The following is a 22,170-nucleotide window of genomic DNA, read 5'->3' as shown; positions in this document are numbered from 1 at the left end:
GAAAGCGGGAAGCTGTGATTTGTCGTCTCCCTCCCATGTAACAATCACAGCCCGTGTTACAACGCACTTAGTCACCGAACTTGTTTTGTTGTTCTTAGACTAGGAAATACTACTACATGTACTATGTTTAAAAAACCGCGAAGTCGTGAATCCGCGAAAAGTGAACCGCGCAATAGCGAGGGATTACTGTACATCCATCAATTCAGGGATGCACCCATTTCCAGCAAGCATCGAATGCAAAACAGAAATGATCCATGGATGGGGCATCAGCTCGTCGCAAGGTGAGTACAAGCACACACATACAGTAGCGTCATTTTAGCATCACCAAATCCCCAAACCTGTATATCTCTGGAAGAAAACCAGAGTACATTGTGGAGGCAGCACTACCACTCCGTCTCAGTGTCGCCCCCATTTGTGTAATTATTAACAGCAGTCATTTTTCCACCCAGAGGGGTAAACGTTAACATTCAACATTATACATAGTTATTGTCTGTTTTTCTGTTTTTCACCTGCATTGTTATCATTCTTTAATTTAATATTATTTATTGTATCAGTATGCTGCTGCTGAAGAATGTGAATTTCCCATTGGGATTAATAAAGTATCTATCTATCTATCTATCTATCTATCTATCTATCTATCTATCTATCTATCTATCTATCTATCTATTATTTAAATGAAGGTAACGATTTATCTATAAAATGTAATATATATACTTTAATGCATTTCATCATGAAAGTGATATGAAGTATAAATGTATGGATTCTAAATGTGCAGAGTGTTGGAATATCATAAACTTAATGTGCTCTGTGTGGCAATTGCTGCCTGCAGCTGCTGTCAGTGCAGGAGGAAGCCCCAGAAGCATGTAGCAAACTGGGTTGGTTTTAAGATGACATTTATAACGGCTACTTTAATGACAAAATGAACTACGGGGATAAAGTGGAAATTTCAAGATTATAGCCGAAATTTCCATTTAATCACAAAGTAGACCTTTTCACTGTGTCCCTTATTTTTTTCTTTGTTGTTCAAATATGCTACCATACATGCCATACATGTACATTCTGATGCTGTTGTGAAGGTGCTAAAAAAAAAAAGACAGCACAGAAGATGGTATGTGAGACCTTTAAAATGTATCATTACATCATTGCATTGGGGAATATGCAACACTTGAAAAGAAAAGCACCATGAATACATTTGTATGTTCGCATTTTTCTTTACCACATCGAACCATTTATCAAACATCGAAGCGCATACTTTGATCCTGTAGATCCTGTTGATTTGTAAAGTGGCTTGCGTCACGTGTTGATAGTAAACAGAGACTCTGATGTCATGTTCCAACTTGAACACACTGCGCCCCTCCATTTTTTGCTGGTACTGCAACTCGCGCACACGTCATATTAATTTCTGAGGATGTGCTCAAAGTATACATCAAGTGAACGCAGGAAATGCGTGGCAGACATGGTGCGTACGCTTTGTAAGCGTGAAGTATAAACCGGCCCAAAGAGACACGGAGAAAATGAAAGTGGGGTGCATTAAATACTCACGTAATCAGCTACTTGCACTGCAGGAGATTTTTGTCCACAGTCAGAGAGGGAGATGTGGCAGCACGAGAGTAAAAGCGAAGTGATAAGGTTTTAGAACTATCTACCATCCATTGTAATAATAAAATAGATGAACTATTTGTGCTTATAGCGAGCTATGGAGCATACAAGTACAGTGGCATTTTGTGTTTTACAGAGAGCTGGCTTAAGCATGATATACCTGACCCTGTTTTAATGCTGGACGGGTTTCATCTTAATCGAGCAGACAGAGACCCAGCGCGGTGTGGAAAAAAGACAAGAGGGGGACTGGTCATCTATGTGAATGAGGAATGAACAGATTACAATTAAAACTACAGTTTGTAATTCAGACATTGAAATTCTGGCTGTCCGAATTCATCCACTTTATTTGCCCATGGAGATATAAATTACATCATCCTTATTAATGTTTATATACCTCCCTCCACAAATCTGGACTTAGCATATGAAATGATTCATTCTGCCCCCAACACTTTAATGACGACTCACTCAGACCCTGCAGTCATAATATGTGGGGAATTTGGCACAGATGATGCCAAATTTCTATCAGTTTGTGAAGTGTTCCACTCGAGGAAATAACAAGCTGGACCTGCCCCATTCAGATGCTTTTAACTGTAGTCTGCTCGCTCCTTTAGGCAAAACTGATCACAACCTGATTCAGCTTATTCCCAGCTACAAGCCCGTTATTAGACGGCAACCTGTTGACATCAGAATACTAAGAAAATGGAGCCCAGAGGCTGAAATGATTCTGAATGACTGCTTCTAAATGACAGACTTGGAAATGGTGTGTGAGTCAAAAGGGGACAATATCAAGGGTCTCTGTCACTACATCACATGCTATATTAACTTATGTGTCAACACAGTGGTAACCCACAAAAGACAGTTTGTTGCTTTCTAAGCAGCAAGCCCTGGGTTACTAAGGAGCTAAAAAGTCTCCTGAATGAGAAAAAGAGAAAAGCATTTGAATCCACTGACAAAGAGGCTTTGGAGGATGTACAGCCTGTGCTAAAGAAAGACCTGAGTGAAGGAAAGGAATCTTGCAAAGCTAAAACAGAAAACAAACTCACTCAGAATGACATGAATAATGTCTGGAATGGACTGGGCATAATTACTGGACACAAGCAATCCACGGATCAGGTGCTAGTAGGGGAGGTGGACAAAGCTAATGCTCTGAACCAATTTTTTAAATAGATTTTCCCTTTCATTGCCACCTTCTTCCAATGACCAGTCTCCCCACATCATTCCTACTAAATCAACAACTCCTACCACATCCACTGGAATGGCCAGTGACAAGCCCAACTTTGACCATCAGTGTGGACTGTCCATAAATGAAGAACAAGTAAGGAGGCAACTGAGGAAGCTACATACAGGAAAAGCTGCAGGAGCAAATGGAGTCTGTCCTCAAGTTCTTAAGGCCTGTGCTGACCAACTTTGTGGTGTCCTCTGTCACTTATTCAATCTGTCCCTAAGGCTTCAGAAAGTGCCACTGCTGTGGAAAACATCCTGCATTGTTCCTGTTTCACAGAAGGCAGGAACCTCTTCACCTAATGACTACAGACCAGTGACTATATGAGTCCTATATGACAACTAGTCCTGGACTATATCAGTCCTCTTGTAGTAGACCACTTGGACCCACTTTGCCTAACAAACAAAGTTGGAGTGGAGGATGCGATTATCTGTCTGCTCCACAAGGCTGGACAAAGCTGGCAGCACTGTACGGATTATGTCTTTTGATTTCTCCAGTGTGTTCAGTAGCATCCAGTCATCCATGTTACAGGGTTAACTCAGAGATATGCAGGTGGATGAGCCTGTGGGGTCCTGGATAATGGACTATCTGTCAGGCAGACAGCAGTTTGTGAGACTGAAGGACTGTGTTTCTGATATGGATGAGAGCAACACTTGAGCACCACAAGGAACAGTCCTCTCTCCTTTTCAGTTCACTCTGCACACCTCTGACTATAAATATAACACAAGAATCATGTCACGTGAAGAAATTCTCCAATGATTTTGCACTTATGGGGTGTGTATTGGTAAGGGGGATGAGACAAAGGAAAGGAGTCAGGTGGAAAAGTTTGTTTCTTGGTAAAATGAGAATTGTCTGCATCTTAACATCAGCAAACCCAAAGAACTGGTTATTGACTTTTGCTGCCAAAGAGCCTCACTATTCAAGTAGTGGATGTAGAGGTGGTCCACTACTACCAGTACTAGGGGATCCACATTAATGACAAGTTGGTCTGGTCTCGGAACACAGAGGAACTATATAAGATAGGGCAGAGCAGGCTCTTTTTCCTTGTGATTGTGTTCCTTTAATGTGGAAAGTGACATCCTTCACATCTTCTACAACTCTGTGATGCCATTCTGTGGTGTGCTGGGCTGGTAACATCTCTTCAAGAAAGGTCCACCAAAATCAACAAGCTAATTAAAGGGTCGACATAGTTATATGATGTAGTCTGGTCCCCATGGAGTTATTATTAGCAAAGGATAAAATGAAAACAAATTGAGTGCCATGATGAACAATGGTGCACATCCTCTCTCTGTCACACTAAAACTGAGGACTTTCAGCCAATGAATTATTAAGCAAAAGTGTGTCAAGAAATATGACTGGGGCTCCTTTATACCAACAGCACTGTATCTGAATAATGCCTCACAGGGACTGGGACGGCCAAGTCGGAACTATTGTTTCTTTTTTTAATTTTCTTGCTTTATAGTCATCCGGTGTGTATTCAGACCAAAGTGTGTGTGCATATTTATTTATTTGCGTACTTATCTATTTATGTATTTATTTATTTAAAGAGCTTCTGTAAAATTCTCCCATGGGGACAAATAAAGTTCTCTATCTATCTATCTATCTATCTATCTATCTATCTATCTATCTATCTATCTATCTATCTATCTATCTATCTATCTATCTATCTATTATATAGTGCCTTTCATATCTATCTATCTATCTATCTATCTATCTATCTATCTATCTATCTATCTATCTATCTATCTATCTATCTATCTATCTATCTATCTATCTATCTATCTAAGCAATAATCTCCCCCGTGCTGGATGCCCCACAATATGAATCCTGGCACATAAAACACCTACTTATTTTTTAATAGGAGGAGTCCCCTGGCCAAGCAGCAACACACAACATGATTGTTGGTTTTATTATGAAAAGGCACTATATAAAACAGTTGTTGGGTTGCTTGTTGATTTTAGAGTCAGTGACTTCTCATAGAGATCTGTTGGGTTCCTGCATGGCACACTACACAGATGCTGGCTTTATGTCTATAAGGAACTATATAAAACAATGCTTTTTTGTATTAATGACTTGAGAGGTACTGATGCCTCCTAATGGATATTTAGGGTGTTGCATGACCCGCTACACATTGGTTTGTTTTACACTGAAAGGATGTTACATTATAAGGCTGACATCTTTATCCAAGGCAGCTTACTTAGAACACTTGAGGTACAACTGGTTCCATTTCTTGTGTTTTCCCAATTGGAGCACAGGGAGGTGAAGTGACTTGCTCATGGTCACATAGTGTCAGTAGTGGGATCTGAACCCACAGCCTCAAGGTTTGAGGTACAAAATATTAAGCAGTACACCATACTGCCTCATACATCAACCAGGTGTTGGATTTATTAATGATTTGGGGGCAGTGTCTTCCCACTAATGGCAAAATAGGATGTTGCATGGCCCACCATGTAGTTGCTGGTTGCACTCTAACAAGATGTTGTCCTAGAGACAGGCTTTTACCCTTGTGGCCAGGTAAGGTGCTGTTTTAGGCCCCACCAGTGACTCTCGCGATGACCCTGAGCGTGTAACTTCATTGTACCAAATGTGGCAAACCTTTCATCCCTGATGTAAAGTTCCTGAAGGCTACTTGTGAGATTTATGCTTCGGAAAGGTGGAGGGTCTTCCTCACATTCACCTACACAAGGAGAAGACCTTCATGTGAACTGTTTATTTTTATTATAATTTTTGTTAGAACTTTGTTTAGTCAGCTCGAAGGCAATTTCCACTTGTTGAACGTGTACAGTAAATATGCCTATACTGCTGAGGGAAGATCCAAACCCACGTGACTGAGCTGGTGTCTTTGACTCTTCAGGGTCACCTAGGGAGTCTTGAGTGCCCTCGCCTTCCGTTTATAGGATTTTATTTAAAGTGGGGGGCCTCCTTAATCAGTCTGAAGAATTACCTGCACATACACCACTGTAAAAGGAAAACAGAAACAATGAAATGAAGGTTCGGGGTCCTGGCAGGTGTCCCATTTAATGTAGTTGTCCAAAGGATGTTGAAGGTAGAGCACAAACATGCAGAAGAAAAGCTTTGCAAATAATAAAGCTTAAGAGGTTCTATGCTTCATTCTTTTCAAAAGCTGGCCTTAAAGTGAACGCTGACTTCCGGAAGTGGCTTCTGTCTTACTGGGCTGAAACCAGAAGGGACGTGGCTTGATGGGTGAAGGAAGTGACTTCATTGGTCTTCTGTTGTTTTCTTCTCCTTCATTCTGAGGAAACTGACAAAAGAAGTTAGTGGCAGTTGTCACACTCTTTTCTTTCTCCGTAGTCACTCAGCACAAATCCAGAAAACGTTCCCCAGCCCACACCTTATTCTTTTCTATGATTCTACTGTATTTTATAAACATCTGGGGCCCCCTGAATTGGTTTGAAGGATTACCAGTATATACTCTACATTTCCTTATTTGATTCCTCTCAGAATTCTTTCCCAAAAGATAGAAAGTTGAAATTAGACATAGGACGCAAGGCAGGAAACAAACCCCGGGCAGGGCGCCAGCCCACCACAGTTCTCTATTAATTATCACTGCATTATTGCACTTCTGGATGAGCATTCATTGTTTGTCAGCTTTCAAAAACACAGAGCTGTTTGATCTTGTCTGGGTGAGTCGTGGACTAGTTGGCGCGAGTCACAGGGTAAGTTGGACGACACAACCAACCTTCTCAGGAGTGCACTGCTGACTGCCTCCGACTCCCAAAGATTATGTATATGAAGGCTAAGACTGAAGTGAATGAGAAATCACTGGACAAGTTGTGTAATGTGACATGGCCTTAACCTGAATATCTCTGGTCTGTGGGAGGAAATCCACTGAGTGTGTTTACTTGGTGAATGTCTCACATTCTGTAAAGTTGTTGTGCTTCTTTTATGTTTGTAATAAAACACAACAGGTGGCACAGTGGTTAGCACTGCTGTCTCACATTCACTAGTGACCTTCCTTGTTCAACTCTGACCCAGTTACATCCTCACAGGGTGACCATTACGGATGGTTATGGACATTGGTAGTAAAGTCTGCTCTCTGCTATTTCTCATTCTGTCTTTGATCCTTTACATTAATTCTCTGCATTTCTGCCCAATTCTGAGTTCTGTCCTGGGCCATCTTTACTGACTCCCCCTGATTTAATGTAATTTGTTTTGTGACTCTTTAGTCGTGTAGATTTAGGGTCATACACTGAACTTGCTTAGAAGAAGAAAAATAGACAAAAACACAAAGAATGAATTTGTGATGACATCACATTCAGAAACTGGTTTAAACCAGTTCAGGGACACAAGTGGGTAGAACCAGTCTAGTAGCATTGGGCACAAGACAGGAAACTGTCCTGCAGGGGCAGTCTTGGGACAGGTAATATGGCTAGTATTTTATAATTCTACTAGCTGTGCTACCTATTGAAGAAATCTGAGCATTAGTGTTTGTAGTGCACCATCTATTGGAATGTATTTTGTAATGTATGTAGTAATAAAATGCATTGTATTTGTTATTCTAAGAAGTGGATTACTACAAAAATTTGTGATGTGCCATCTGTTGGAATGCCAAATGCAATGCATATGTCAATATTATATGCCTTTTGGTATGGGATTTACTAAAGCAGTGTTAATGTTTTTGATGTATCATTTGTTGGAATGACAAATGCAATACATATGTCATTGTTATGTGCCTTTTGGTATGGGTTTCGTAAGAGGAGTGTTAATATTTGTGAGGCAGCATCTGTTGGAATAACAAATGTGATGCATATATCTCTGTTATTTCTTTTGGTATGGGATTAATAAAAGCATTGTTAATATTTGTTGGAATAACAAATGCAATGCATATGTCTCAGTTATGTACCGTTTGGTATGGGATTTGTAAAAGCAGCGTAGATGTTTGTGATGCGACATCTGCTGGAATGACAAATGCAATGTATATGTCTGTTATATATATATGTCTTTTGTTGTACAATTCAGAAAAGCAGTGCTACTGTTTGTGATGCGCCATCTGTTGGAATGACAAATGCATTGCATATGTCTCTGTTATATGCCTTTTGGTGTGGGATTTGTAAAGGCAGTTTTAAGGTTTGTGATACACCATCCGTTGGAATGACAAATGCAATTAGTTTTATTACTACAAATGTTTGTAATTTGCCATTCTGTTGGGATGACAGAGACATAGCAACCAGATGAACATACAGAAACACAGACATCCTCTTATTAAGGTGGATTATAATGCATGCTATTGCACTCGTTTAACATAATGATTTTTATTGATATTATAAAGTTATATATATGTCATTGTCCTTTAATGTTGTTCTTAAATGCACAGGAGTTAGCAACTAAGCATTTGACGACGTTTTTGGAGAGTTTCACATTTAAATAAATAACGGTAAATAAAGTTTTTATTATGTTTAATGTTTTATAATAAACACCAAAAATATATTCTTATTTGCCAGACATGCAAGTAAGAATTTCACTGCTCTGTATACGTGACTGTAAACTCAAACCCCAAAATCCACTGGAGAACCTGCGTAATGCGATTCAAAGTCAGAGGACCGGGGTCTATCCCAGCAACACTGGTCACAAGGTAGGAGTCAGCCCTGGACAGGATGCCAGTTCATCTGAGACATACATATCATAAAAGCATTTTCAAGCCTGCTTAATGCAATTCAGGGGTCCAAGTGGGCCAAATCCTATTCTGGCAGTAGTCATGTATCAGGCGTACTGTGCCCTTTTTTCTCTTTGCCACTCACCCATAAAACTGCAACTGGAGAAACACCCGGGCACAATTTTTGTCTGCATAGTCTCTGCCGTGTTATCTACTGTAGCTTGTAACTCGTTCAGGGTTCTCGCAGGTGTCTCGGTGACCTCCCTCGCTTGTCTTTTTGTTACATGATCACTCAGGTTTTACCAATGGCCTACTCAACAGCGGATTTGCAGCTGTGCCATACTTGTTCCATTTCTTAATGACTGATTTAACAAGATATTCGGTGACTTGGATATTTTCATGTCTCCATCCCTTGACTTGTGCTTTTCATAGAGTGGCTTGGAGTGTTCTTTTGTCTTCATGGTAAAGGTTAGCCCACCATACTGACTCCCAATAAATTGTCCCTTCCCCATTCAGGTGCATTTAGACTTCATTGAGCTGAAACCCCAGACAGGTGGTCTCCATTGAACAAATTCTACGACTTGTAAACCAATTGGCTGCACCAGTGATGACTTAGGGGTGTTATATTAAATGGGGGTTACATTTTTATGAGGTCAATTGGTTTGTGCTTTATATTTCTAATTAATTTAGAACTACTTTGCAAAGATTTGTTTTCACTTTGACATGAAAGAGTCTCTTGATCAATGCCAAAAAAAAAAACAAATTAAATCCACAGAGATTCAATGTGGCCCAACAGTAACATGTGGAAATGCTGGAGGGGGTAAACACTTTTTATGGGCACTATGTAAGACTGCATTAGAGGGAGCATTGGTTTCTCGTACACATCATCAGGAAGATCTTCCTCCAACCCATTTAATCCACCCAAGACTCACAGGTGCCAGTCCATCACAAGGCCCACTCAAGCACACAATTTCCCAAAGCTACTTCACCTGGCAGACAAGTGTTTGGGCCACCAGTCACAATGTGCAGACTTCACACAGTTAACAAGCAGACAGGATTTAACCCTGAAAATGGAAAGCAGGACCCTGACAACTGTGCCAGCATAAATTGGGCAAATCCATGTAGACCATGAGGAGAACATGCCAACTCCGGACAAAAAGCAAGCAGACATAGGATTTGAACCCAGAACTCTGTGTCTGTCAGGTGGCTGTGGATTATCAGATAACTGATTAACTGTTTCACACCCACTTGAGTGATCTGACACTTGTAGTTTAGCTTTACTAGAGTGATCATTTTGACCCGATCGACAGACTTCTGGGGTCCACACAACAGCCCCGCTCTGACTTGTTCTTGATGTTCCTGGAGCTCTTGGAGTCTGTTTGTTTTTCCCACGCCGCTGTCTTCCAACCCAGCAGAGCAGGCGGGCCACTTGTGTATGAATTCTTCAACTTGTTCTGACCTGCGTGTCTTAAATATTTTCACCTACACCTTGGATTTCCCACTTCAGCAGGACAAATCTCAAGGAATGGCGAAAAGGGCCGTCAAACGCCACAGGACCCTGTGGCTTAACGGCTGAGGCGCCAAATGGTGACCTTGCCGCGCTAAAATGTCACCCAGTGTGCCCTTATGCAGGTCACTGACAGCCATCTGACATCTGGGAGTTGTGTGGAGACATTCATGAATCGGGCCGATGTTTATGGTGTATATAATGTAAAGACTGCTTATTTGAGGGGAGGTGACAGTAGTCCTAGATGGCCTCACCGCGAATACTCCAAACACTAGAGGTAGGTGTGACTCTTGAACCACGCCTGTCTGAGAATTCAGCAGCCACTCCCTGAATTGTCAAGCCATTTTGAAAACAACAGCCAGCATGTCACAGAATAAGAGTTGGCAGGCCCTGTGGCATCCCATCCGGGTATGGCACCTGCTTGTCTTAAGAATGTAAAGCACTGGGTGAAGGTGGCACGAATATTACTAGCACCAAGCTGCCTGATCTTCTGGACATGGACAACTGAACAGCTCAGGTGTCCTGCACGACCACCTTCGCACTCCTCCTTCCTGGCCTAATGGCACTTACAGCAGTAGATTCAGGGACAGAGTTGTAATGGTACTGGAAGTCAGTCAAAGAATTCCAATATTGTATACAAGCTGGTATGCGGACCCTTTAGTCAGTACTTAGTTGAAGCCCCTTTAACATCAATTCCAGCCTGGAGTCACCTTGGGTCTGACGTGACAAGCTTCACACACCTGGTTATGGGGGTGTTCCCAGGACTACAGTTGCTGGTGCTGCTGTCTTTTAGTTTCAAGGACCTGGCTTGAGCCTGGCACCCAGTGGTTGGTTGCCTGTGTGGCATTTGCATGTTCTCCCTGTGTCTGGCTGTGTTTTTTCTCCATGCACTTTGGATTTCCTTCTACATCTCAAAGACCACAGGTTAGCATAATTATTGTCACTAATTGTGCCATGTGATGGACTGGCACCTTTCCAAGGGTTGGTTCCAGTTTGAAGCCCAGTGACCCTGAACTGGACACACAGGTAATGAATGAATGACTGGTCTGAAGGCATCGTCTCGGGGTGCCCAGCCTTAATAAGGGCACTTACTGTTGTGTGTTCTGCGTTTCTCACCTCCAGCTTCAATTTTTTTAAACTGTTCTCTCCACTGGATTCTTGCAGGTCTGTAGTCGCATTTGGCTTGGCACATTCGATCGCCGCACTCAAGTTATTCCTGACTCTCGAGACCCCCGCAGGCTGAAGGAGTTCTTGCAGGATAAATATGAGAAGAAGAAATGGTGAGAAGTTTTTAATACCTCTGTTTTTCAGCCTCCATTTTTTAATGTTGCCCTTTCTGGCCAAATTTTATAACACTGGGACAGGACACTTCTTGATTTTACTGTATAGGCACACGCAACATCTCAGAGAAGGGAGGAGTATAGGCTTTAAGTAGCTCAGATTTGTTGGCATTTATGTTTGACTGTAACACTCATAGAATAGAGGAATCCAAGTGCTGTACTCATATTTATGGAGATTTATACCCTGGATAGGCAAATTAGGAAGAAAGGAGTACAAGAACTAAATCTGAAGCACCATTACCATTATGTTTGGCCAGTGTAAACTCAATACAGGAGGAGTAAAAGGAACAAAGTAGTCAGAAATGTATTCACATTTGTGGCACACAGAGAAACCTGAGAATGAAAGAAGTGAAAGGGCTATACAGTAGGTGCATTTACTGCAGTTCTGCTAAGGGAGAAGCACATTTTTAACAGAAGAGTATAGGGATTGAAATTACAGCCAATTAATTCATGATATTCTTGCAGTGTGTACAACTATAGGGACTGAGCTCACATTTACAGGTTTTTGTGCCCCATATGAACACATTAAGAAGGGAGGAGTATAGGGACAGAGCTTGGATTCATTGATGTTTGTACCCAATTGAAAAATATCATGAAGGGTGGAGTAGTGGGTCTAAATTTTCTACATATTAGATGGTATTAGCCAGTCAGTCATTTTCCAACGCAGGGTCATGGAGGTCTGCTGGAGCCAATCCCAGCCAGCACAGGGCACAAGGCAGGAACAAATCCCGGGCACGGCGCCAGCCCACCGTAGGGCACACACACACACACACACCAAGCACACACTAGGGACAATTTAGGATCACCAGTGCACCTGACCTGCATGTCTTTGGACTGTGGGAGGAATCCCAGAGCACCTGGAAGAAACCCACGCAGGCATGGGGAGAACATGCAAACTCCACGCAGTGAGGACCCAGGAAGCGAACCCAGATCTCCTTACTGCAAAGCAGCAGCGCTACCACTGCTCCACTGTGCTGCCCACAATTAGATGGTGTTAATGCTGCATATTGTAGAAGGGAACAGCCCGGACACAGACAGGCAGACACGTTGCAGTCCATCACCACACGTTTATTTACACTCTTATTATTTACAAGTCACTAAGTGCACCGCCACCAACAAACCCCAACAGTCTCCCAAAGTCCTGGCTTCTCCTCCAAGCCGTCTCTTCACTGCGCACACACTCAGGGCCTCTCCTTGCCGCCTCCTCTGACCTCGTCCACCTCCTCACCCGACTCCAGCCTTGATTGCAGGGCGGCGGCTCGTTATATAGGCGGCTGATTGAGGGCCGCACCCGGCCACCTGCCACAATATACATTCATTAGGAAGGGAGGAGTACAGGAACTACATTTTTATTAACTGACTTTTGGTGCAGAGGGACTACATTTGCAGCAAGATAGTTGGAGTTCATGTCCTGTTTAAATTCATTAGGAATAAAAGAGTATAGGCTCATATTTATTTGTTATTGCGCTGTATACAAGCCCATTAACACTAGAATTACCTGAGCCTACGAAAAAACTCATAGATCCGGCCCACCTTAAATCCGTTCACACCTCTCCCTCAGCATCTTTTGTCCTGTAAATGTGCCGATTAAGACAAGCAGCCTGCTATTCCATCCCCCACCGCCGCAGAACGTGCACAAAATTCTCCCAGCTCATGCCTTGATTGATTATCTGGGAGTGAAGTGCTAGAGTTTTAGAGTGGAAATAATAGATCATTATTTTGAACACATGCATTTCATGTGTGTTCCGTTTGTACAATAATCTGTGTAAACACATTGTTAAAACAGAAACGTTTTTCATATTTGAGTAGTAAATGACAAAATGTTGGCATAAACTATATAATGTGTGAAGCCTGAAGTCCAAAAATCAAATAAACACTTTCACAAAAGGTTTGAGGACGATACAACAGCTTCCATGGCGTAGCAGTAAGATTTGCTGACTTCTATTCTAGAGTCCCCAGTTCGATCCTGACTGCCTCCTATATTTGCCGTTTTCAGTAGTGAGCTGATCTTATTGTTAATATTATACAGTACACACATACATTTGGTTTGCGTCTGTAACAGATGGCGTACATTTATAGGACTTGTAAAAGTTACCGTTTCTTTTTCCACTTTTATTCTCTCAGTCACGATCATGATACATACTATCGCCCCCCCACCTAGGGATCTGACGCTGTTAGTTTTTATTTGAAACTCTGAATAACTGTAGATGTGAGTGGTTTTGATCTGAGTTTTTTCGTAGGCTCTGGTAATTCTAGTGTTAAGAAGGGATGAGCATAGGGACAAAACTTGTATTCATTGATATCTGTACCCTATACAGACATATTAGGGAGAGGAGAATAGCATAGGGACTATAGTTAGGGTTCATGTCCTGTGTACATTCTTTAGGAAGGCAGGAGTATAGAAACTGCATTCATATTATCAGACTTTGTGAAGCAGTGCAACTAGACTTGAAGCAAGATAGTTGCAGTTCATGTCCTTTTTAAACTCATTAGAAACTGAGGAGTATATATAGGGACTGAACTCACATGTACTCGATTTTGTGCCCTTTACAAATACATTTAAAAAGGAGGAGTAGAGGGACAGAACTTGTATTCATTGACATTTTTACTTTTTCAAACGTATTAAGATGGGAGGAGTAGAGGAACTAAATCTGAAGAATATTAGTTAACGTTTATGTCCTACGTAAATTGACTAGGAAGGGGGAGAATTGGAGGACTGCACTTGTATTTACTGTTTTTAGTGACCTATACAAACACATCAAGAAGAGAGGAGTAGAGGGACTGAATGTGCTGCGTATTTGTTGAAGTTCATGCCTAATGTGCATTCATTACATACTGTAGGGAGAGACGGAGCTCACATTTACTGATGTTTGTGCCCTGCATTTGCACTTTCAGAAGGGATGTGCATAGGGACAAAATTTATTCAATGACATCTGTAGCTTATACAAACACTTTAGGAAGTGAGGAGTCTACATTTGCTACATATTAATTAACTCGCTTTTGTGCTCTACGCAAACTCATTAAATTGAGATTAGCAGAGGGATTAAATCTGCTTAATGTTAGTTCAATGTCACATTCTGTGTAAATTGTGTGGGAAGGGAGGAGTATAGGGACTGCACTCACATTTACTTGTTTTTTGTGCCCTATAAAAACACTTAAAGAAGAGAGCAGTCTTAGAGGGACGGAATCTGTTGTGTTATTAGTTGAACTTCATGTCCTGTAAGAGCCAGGAAGAGGTGACTCTCTGGGCTGATCTCGCCTTTCCTGACTTTTTAAATCCTGTATAAACACAGTAAGAATGGAGAACTATAGTGACGAGCTCAGTATACATTTGTTGGCATTCATCATCTTTACAAACTCAGGAATTGAGGAAAATAAGGAGCGGAGCTGCCAAAAAGGTGTGTCAGCATGTGTACCCTACACAAACAAACAAGGATGAACGGTTTAGCCCCCTTCTATCTTACTGACCTTACTCTCCTGCATGGTCACTGAGATCCTCTGACCAGAAGTTATTAATCCAGACTTAAGCTTAGTGGGGCCCGTGCTTTTGCAGTAACTGCCCCTAAACTCTTCCTTTTTATATTAGGTCCGCACCAACATTGGTCACTTTTAAATCCTACCTGAAAGCCTCTTTTTATGTCTTAGCTTTTTAAACTTGTATGTGTGCATTTAGTTTTGATGTGTTTATTTACTGTATTTAAATATACAATGGTGCCTCGGTTTGCGAGCATAATTCGTTCTGGAAATGTGCTTGTAATCCAAAGCATTCGTATATCAAAGTGAATTTCCTCATAAGAAATAATGGAAACTCAGATGATTCGTTCTGCAACCCAAAAATATTCAAATGAAAATGATTAATACAAAATATAAAGTAAAAATATGTAAAACAAATTAACCTGCACTTTACCTTTGAGAAGAATCATGGCTGGTGTACGGGAGACGAGAGGGAGGAGGAGGAGGGTTATTTTATAGGACAACTTTCCTTCTGACTAACAAAATCCCTGCTATCTGTTGGCTCACTGGAATCTTTTTCTTTTTTTGCGTCTTTAACAAGGAAAACCTATCCAATGGCAGTTGCTTTTGCCTGAAGAGTCACTACACTTGGACACAAAATTTTAAAAAATGCTTTACACACTGTAAGGTTTCTAAACTCTTTTGGGATTCCCCCCCAATGGGACGACACGCGGAAGACCGTCCTGAAGCAAGCAACCGCAGGCTCCCAGCGCTGTAGCAGTTCGCCATAAAAGCGAATCCGAAAAGATTGTGGTCGCTCTATAAGCGCCCGCCGTCGATGAGTGTGATGCAAGGAACATTATAAACACAAGGGAACAGTATTACTTAGCCACTAACCTGGTCACGACCCTGCCTGATTGCTGTGTCCCTGTATAGGAGAGCGGTAGATCCTTCTGCAATAAATAACCGTGCTGTTCCTGTTTCACACTGAATAAAGCTGGTTTTGCTAAAGTGCTGAGACTCAGCCTCGTGTTTTGGGGTGCATGACAGGGAGTCACATGTTACAGCACACACACGTGGTCACAATGCTATAGTAAACATTATACTCTCGTATGGATGTTGACTATATGAGTGAGGCAGCCCACTGAGACCGAGAATGGGAGTCGACTACCTACAATCCCACAGCTAGAGAGAGAGAGAGAGAGAGAGAGAAGAACCGTCGGCTCAGTTGTGATCACATGACACTCGGCCGACAAAGCGTATATGGACTACTTGTATTGCAAAACCTCACTCATTTATCAAGTTAAAATTTATTAAACCATTTAGCTCATCTTGCAAAACGCTCGCAAACTAAGTTACTCGCAATCCGAGGTTTTATTGTATACTGTATCTATTGGTATATTTATGGAAGCTGTATAGCACTTTCGTCAACTTCTGTTCTTTTAAATAAAATAGACTTGACTTGATGAGAAAAGGGAAGGGCTGAAGTTTTCGTTTACTGCCATTTATCTCCTGATAGGCATGAGGGAGGGAGGAGTATAGGGGTTGAAGTTTCAGCAGATTTCTTTGCAAAAACCCATCTGCAAGGGAAGAATATGAAGGACTAGATGTACAGTGGATTTAGTGACCTGTGTGTCACCAATAAACTACCATGCCAGGGTGGAGTGCTGAGCCAAAGCTGCAGTGGACTTTGTGGTAAACACAATGACGGGAGGAGTTTAGGGGCTGACGTGTGCTCATGGGATTGTAATAACATTTAAAACTGAAGAATGAGTATGGGAGTTGAATCTACTGTCACTGGGCATCCCCTAAAATACAGAGCGCCAGGTGCAGATGCCACTTCTGTTTCACTTTCTTTTTAAATTTATTTGAAAACATAGGAGGTAGGGCTGCCATCACATAGTCAGTCGAAAGTCAGAGGTTACGTTGAGAACATGGAGTGGTCAAGTAGTCTCATTGGAAACTGCAGCAGAAATATCTGAGTCCACTCAGCCCTGTCAAAAACCTGACCATGCATATGGAAACTTAAACTACTGTATTTCATTTATGATTTTAAATTAAAGGAACACAAAAAATAATGTCTAAATTTCAAAGTACTAAGTTCAAAAACTAAGGGAATGAAAAGAAAAATACAAGTATGGCAAAACCAAAAGAAAATCTAAAAAACCAAATACAATCCTCAAGGTACCACTTGGCCTACAGAGCAGCTTATTCACCTGAAGCTCAGCATGTTCAGGCCCAGGCAGCACTAGGATGGGAGACAGACCAGCAGGGGGAGCTTAACCTGTGGTCTGAATGTGGATCCCAATGTCCCAGTGCCATGACGGGGACACTGTGCTGTAAAAATGGCACTATCCTTCAGATGAGATGCAAACCAGAGGCACTGACTCTCTGTGGTCATAAAAGATCCTGAGGCATCCTTCATAAAGAGCAGGGTGTATCCTGATGTCCTGCCTAAACTGCCCCCCACAGGCTGGTCATTCTAGCCCCCTAATCATCCCCTGTTCATTATTGGCTAACTATCACTATCACCCTGTTGTGGAAAAAGCTTTCTTCTATTTTCAACAAAGTTATTCATGGAGACCAGATGAGAATGCAGAACAATTCTTTATTTACACAGAGATATGCACAAATGTCTTGGTCCATGGAGTGAAGAATAATTAATATAATTCATTTGCTTTCATGCTTTTCTACTACCTTACCTCATCGAATACATCATATCATTCTGATCCTTTATATACATAGCTTTATTATTTCATCCAGTCATCTGGTGCCCCCAGTATTTTCTGAATCCTTTTGACTCTCCCTTTTACCTGAACGCTGGCTCATAAATAGGGGTGAGCTGCGGATTCTTTTATTAATCTTGGCACCGCTTCATAGAAGGGGTCTTTGGGCTTTCCAACTAGTTTATCCTCACTTTCTAGAGGGGTGTTCGTCACTCATTTACCTCATTCTAACCTTGGGAATCAAGCTGGTAGTTTCTCAGTAATGAGGCAGACCTCACATGCTCAAGCTTTAAGCCACGTTTAGTTATCGTCAGTCCTTCTCCTTTTGTTTTAATAAATCATTGTTACAACTTCATCTAAGTATATACCGTAATATTTTGTAAATGTTTATTTATATTAACTAAAAATTCCACAACCCCTAAAACACCTCATAGCTAATATGTGGTGAGCCTACTGCCACAAGAATGGCTTCCGCCTGTCGCATCATACAGGTGGGTGCTGCACAGTGGTGGTGCTTGTTGAGGTGGTACCCCTTTGGGTACTGAGAAAAGTTCTATCTATCTATCTATCTATCTATCTATCTATCTATCTATCTATCTATCTATCTATCTATCTATCTATCTATCTATCTATCTATCTATCTATTGTGGGGTACAGGCCGGACACACACAGGCAGACATCGTTTTGTCACCCAACACACGTTAATTTACAATTGTATACAGTGATCCCTCCTCGATCGCGGGGGTTGCATTCCAGAAACCCCCTCCCGCGAAAGGTGAAAATCCATGAAGGAAAAACTATATGTTTATATGGTTATTTTTATGTTGTCATGCTAGGGTCACAGATTTGCACAGAAACACAGGAGGTTGTAGAGAGACTGGAACTTTATTCAAATACTGCAAACAAACATTTGTCTCTTTTTCAAAAGTTTAAACGTGCTCCATGACAAGACAGATGACAGTTCTGTCTCACAATTAAAAGAATGCAAACATATCTTCCTCTTCAAAGGAGTGCGCATCAGGAGCAGAGAATATCAGGAAGAGAGAGAGAGAGAGAAAAGCAAACAATCAAAAATCAATAGGTGCTGTTCGAGCTTCTAAGTATGTGAAGCACCGTGCGGGAAGCATGTCACATGACAAAGCAGCTGCAAGGAATCCCAGCAGGGAAGTGAGCAATGTGAAGGTAGTCTTTCAGCGTTTTATGAGGAGCGGCCGAATCCTCTAGGGGTGCGAACAGCCCTGGTGCTCACAATATATTTGATGAGTTTTATTTAAAACGTAATACGTGCTCTGATTGGGTAGCTTCTCAGCCATCTGCCAATAGCGTCCCTTGTATGAAATCAACTGGGCAAACCAACTGAGGAAGCATGTACCAGAAATTAAAAGACCCATTGTCCACTGAAACCCACAAACCAGCAAAAAATCAGCGATATATATTTAAATGTGTTTACATATAAAATCTGCGATAGAGTGAAGCCGCGAAAGTCGAAGCGCGATATAGTGAGGGATTACTGTATACAGCAGTGATCACGCACAACCCAGTTCCGCAGCACCATCACCCCAAAGTCCAGGCCCTCAGTACAATGCCTCGTCTCTCTTCTGGTCTGCCTCCACTCCTCTCCTCTCCTCTCCTCCGAGCTCTGTCCTCTTCCACCCGACTCCAGCCATTGAATGGAGGGAGGCTGCCCCTTTTCTACACACCCGGATGTGCTCCAGGTGTCTTCCGATGAACTTCTGCCGGCACTCCCCAGTGTGGCGGAAGTACCGGCTCTGCACCCAGAAGCACTCCGGGTGTCCCCGATCCTCTTCCCCCCAGCACTTCCGGGTGTGGTGGAAGTGCTGAGGTCCAGGGCTCTATAGGCATCGGGGCGCCCCCTGGCGGTGACCATGGGCCCCTATAGGGCTGAGCTTCAAAGCTCTGTACCCGTGGTCCCCAAAATCATGAGGGCGGTCTCCCCCTCATGGTCTGGAGGAGGCGCAAGCCCTCATCCCGTCCTCCTGGGCGTCCCGGCTGGGTACCACCTCCAGCCGCGTGCCACACAATCTATCTATCTATCTATCTATCTATCTATCTATCTATCTATCTATCTATCTATCTATCTATCTATCTATTATATAGTGCCTTTCATATCTATCTATCTATCTATCTATCTATCTATCTATCTATCTATCTATCTATCTATCTATTATATAGTGCCTTTCACATCTATCTATCTATCTATCTATCTATCTATCTATCTATCTATCTATCTATCTATCTATCTATCTATCTATCTATCTATCTATTATTTATTTCTTTTCATATCTATCTATCTATCTATCTATCTATCTATCTATCTATCTATCTATCTATTATATAGTGCCTTTCACATCTATCTATCTATCTATCTATCTATCTATCTATCTATCTATCTATCTATCTATCTATTATATAGTGCCTTTCACATCTATCTATCTATCTATCTATCTATCTATCTATCTATCTATCTATCTATCTATCTATCTATCTATCTATCTATCTGTCTAAAAGGAGAAGTAAAGATTGCTATGTTACAGTCAGAGTTTGTTCTGTGGCTTATGTTAATTTTCCGTTTTTATGTACAGTGGTGCCTCACACTTTGAATTTAATGCGTTTCAGGTGGCCGTTTGAACTCTGAACTGTTTGAAGTCTGAATCAGTTTTCCACATTTGAAATAATGGAAAGTGAATTAATCCATTCTTAGATCCTAAACAAATATTCATTTTGATAACCTTAAACAGCAAATACACATAATTATACACATAATAAAAGGTAAAAAATAACACAATTAAATGCCGTAGATAATAAATTAAAACATGAAAATAATAAATAAAATATGTAAATACCGTATAATAAATGAAAATTGCATTTTCTGTTCCTTCATGCTTCGTGATAAGTTCCTTTTCCACCTCAATCGTCGATACTACAACCTTCTTCTTAGGTTTTGTTGCTTCCACACTCTTCTTGCATGCCATGGTTAATAGATAGGACTTATAGCTATAACCAAACACACCAAAAATAAAGAGGAAAAAGGACTAAAAACACACAAGCGTAACGCAAGAGATGCTTTCACAGTGAGAGCAAGAGATGACTTGGGTGCACAACCGGTGACGTTGACGCTCACTGTGTATCCGCCATCCGTTGCTGTATTTTTTTACTGCATGTGCAGTTTGATCATAGCAGCATCAAATGGATCAAATTCCTCTCGAATTTAGCGCTCGAACTCTGGAATGTTCAAAGTTAGAATCGTTCAAAGTATGAGGCACCTCTGAAAGTCTTCAGACCCCTTCACTTTTTTCATATTCTGTTATGTTGCAGCCTTCTGATTAAATCATTTAAATTAACTTTTTCACATATCAAGCAACACTCAATACCCTAGGACAGGGGTAGGCAACGTCAGTCCTGGTGATCCGCAGTGGCTACAGGTTTTCATTCCAACCCAATTGCTTAATTAGAAACCAATCATTGCCAATCTCAGACCTTATTTAATTTTATGGCTTGTTAGTCTGTGCAATGTAAGGCTCTTATATCGTAGATTTTTTTCCTTTCCAAAGATATCATCCAAATGATATGAAGCCTAAAACAGATCATTTTCAGTCTGTCACATTTTTCTATTAAGTGTTTTATTAAATCAAACTGTGCATGATGACAACACACAGATGTAATTGGAAAAAAGCTAGCTGGAGAACTGCTGGCTGCTTTGTCTTTTACATCTTATTGCTAATAAGGAGCAATTAAAACACTGAATGCAGCAGTTTAAGATTGAAATAAGCAATTAAGGTTGGAGAACCTTAACAAGCGAGACCACTAAAATGAAGCATCAAAATGTCACTTAAGCAATATGTGCTTCATCAGCAATAATTGAGTTCTCGTTAAGGAACTGGGTTGGAACAAAAACCTGCACATACTGCGGCTCACCAGGACCGACGTTGCCTACCCCTGCCCTAGGATAACAACAGGATTTTAGGAATTTTTGCTAATTTATTAAAGATAAAATTCAGACCCCTTGCTCTGACACTTGGTGCACCCCATGCTGTTGCTTATCATTGAGATGTTTCTACACCTTGTTTGGAGTCCCACCTGTGATCAAGTCAGTTGACTGGACATGATTAGGAAAGACACTCTCTTGTCTGTAGAAGGTCCCCCAGTTGAGCAAAAAACAAGCCATGAGGTTGAAGGAATTGCCAGCAGAGCTTAGAGACAGCATAATGTCAAGCCACACATCTGGGGAAGGTGACAAAACAATGTCTGCAGCATTGAAGGTTCCAAAGAGCACAGTGGCCTCCATAATTCCTAAATGGAAGAAGCTTGGAACAACCACAACTCTTTGTAGAGCCTTGCCACCCCGCCAGACTGAGCACTTGGGAGAGAAGGGCCTTGGTAAGAGAGGTTACCAAGTACCCGATGGCCACTCTGGCTGAGCATCCGAGAACTTGTGTGGAGATGAGAGAAACTTTTACAAGGACAACCGTCCACCTGCTTGGGGTTTATGGCAAAGTGGCTGGACAACACATGAAAGGCAGCTTGTAGTATGCAAAAGAGGCACCTGAAGGATTCTCAAACTGTGAGAAATAAAATTCTCTGGTCTGATGAAACCAAGACTGAAGAGTTTGATGTCAGTTCTAAGTTTCATGTCTGGAGGCACCGCTCATCACCTATGCACAATTCAGGGTTGAGAGAAAGCTGAACGG

At 41.5% G+C, this 22,170-nt stretch overlaps 1 protein-coding gene across 2 annotated transcripts in view; it reads left to right on the top strand.

The window, feature by feature from the left end:
* Nucleotides 1–22,170, top strand: part of agfg2 (ArfGAP with FG repeats 2) — an 83,140-nt gene that overhangs the window by 24,715 nt on the left and 36,255 nt on the right. For both annotated transcript variants that reach the window (XM_051924878.1, XM_028798402.2), the window contains exon 3: nt 11,107–11,222. In XM_051924878.1, the coding sequence (XP_051780838.1) occupies nt 11,107–11,222 (116 nt within the window). The remainder of the gene's footprint in view (nt 1–11,106; nt 11,223–22,170) is intronic.

This window comes from Erpetoichthys calabaricus, chromosome 3, assembly GCF_900747795.2.
Source record: "Erpetoichthys calabaricus chromosome 3, fErpCal1.3, whole genome shotgun sequence".
Classification (NCBI taxonomy): Eukaryota; Metazoa; Chordata; class Cladistia; order Polypteriformes; family Polypteridae; genus Erpetoichthys; species Erpetoichthys calabaricus.
This window is presented reverse-complemented; position numbering and strand designations above follow the sequence as displayed.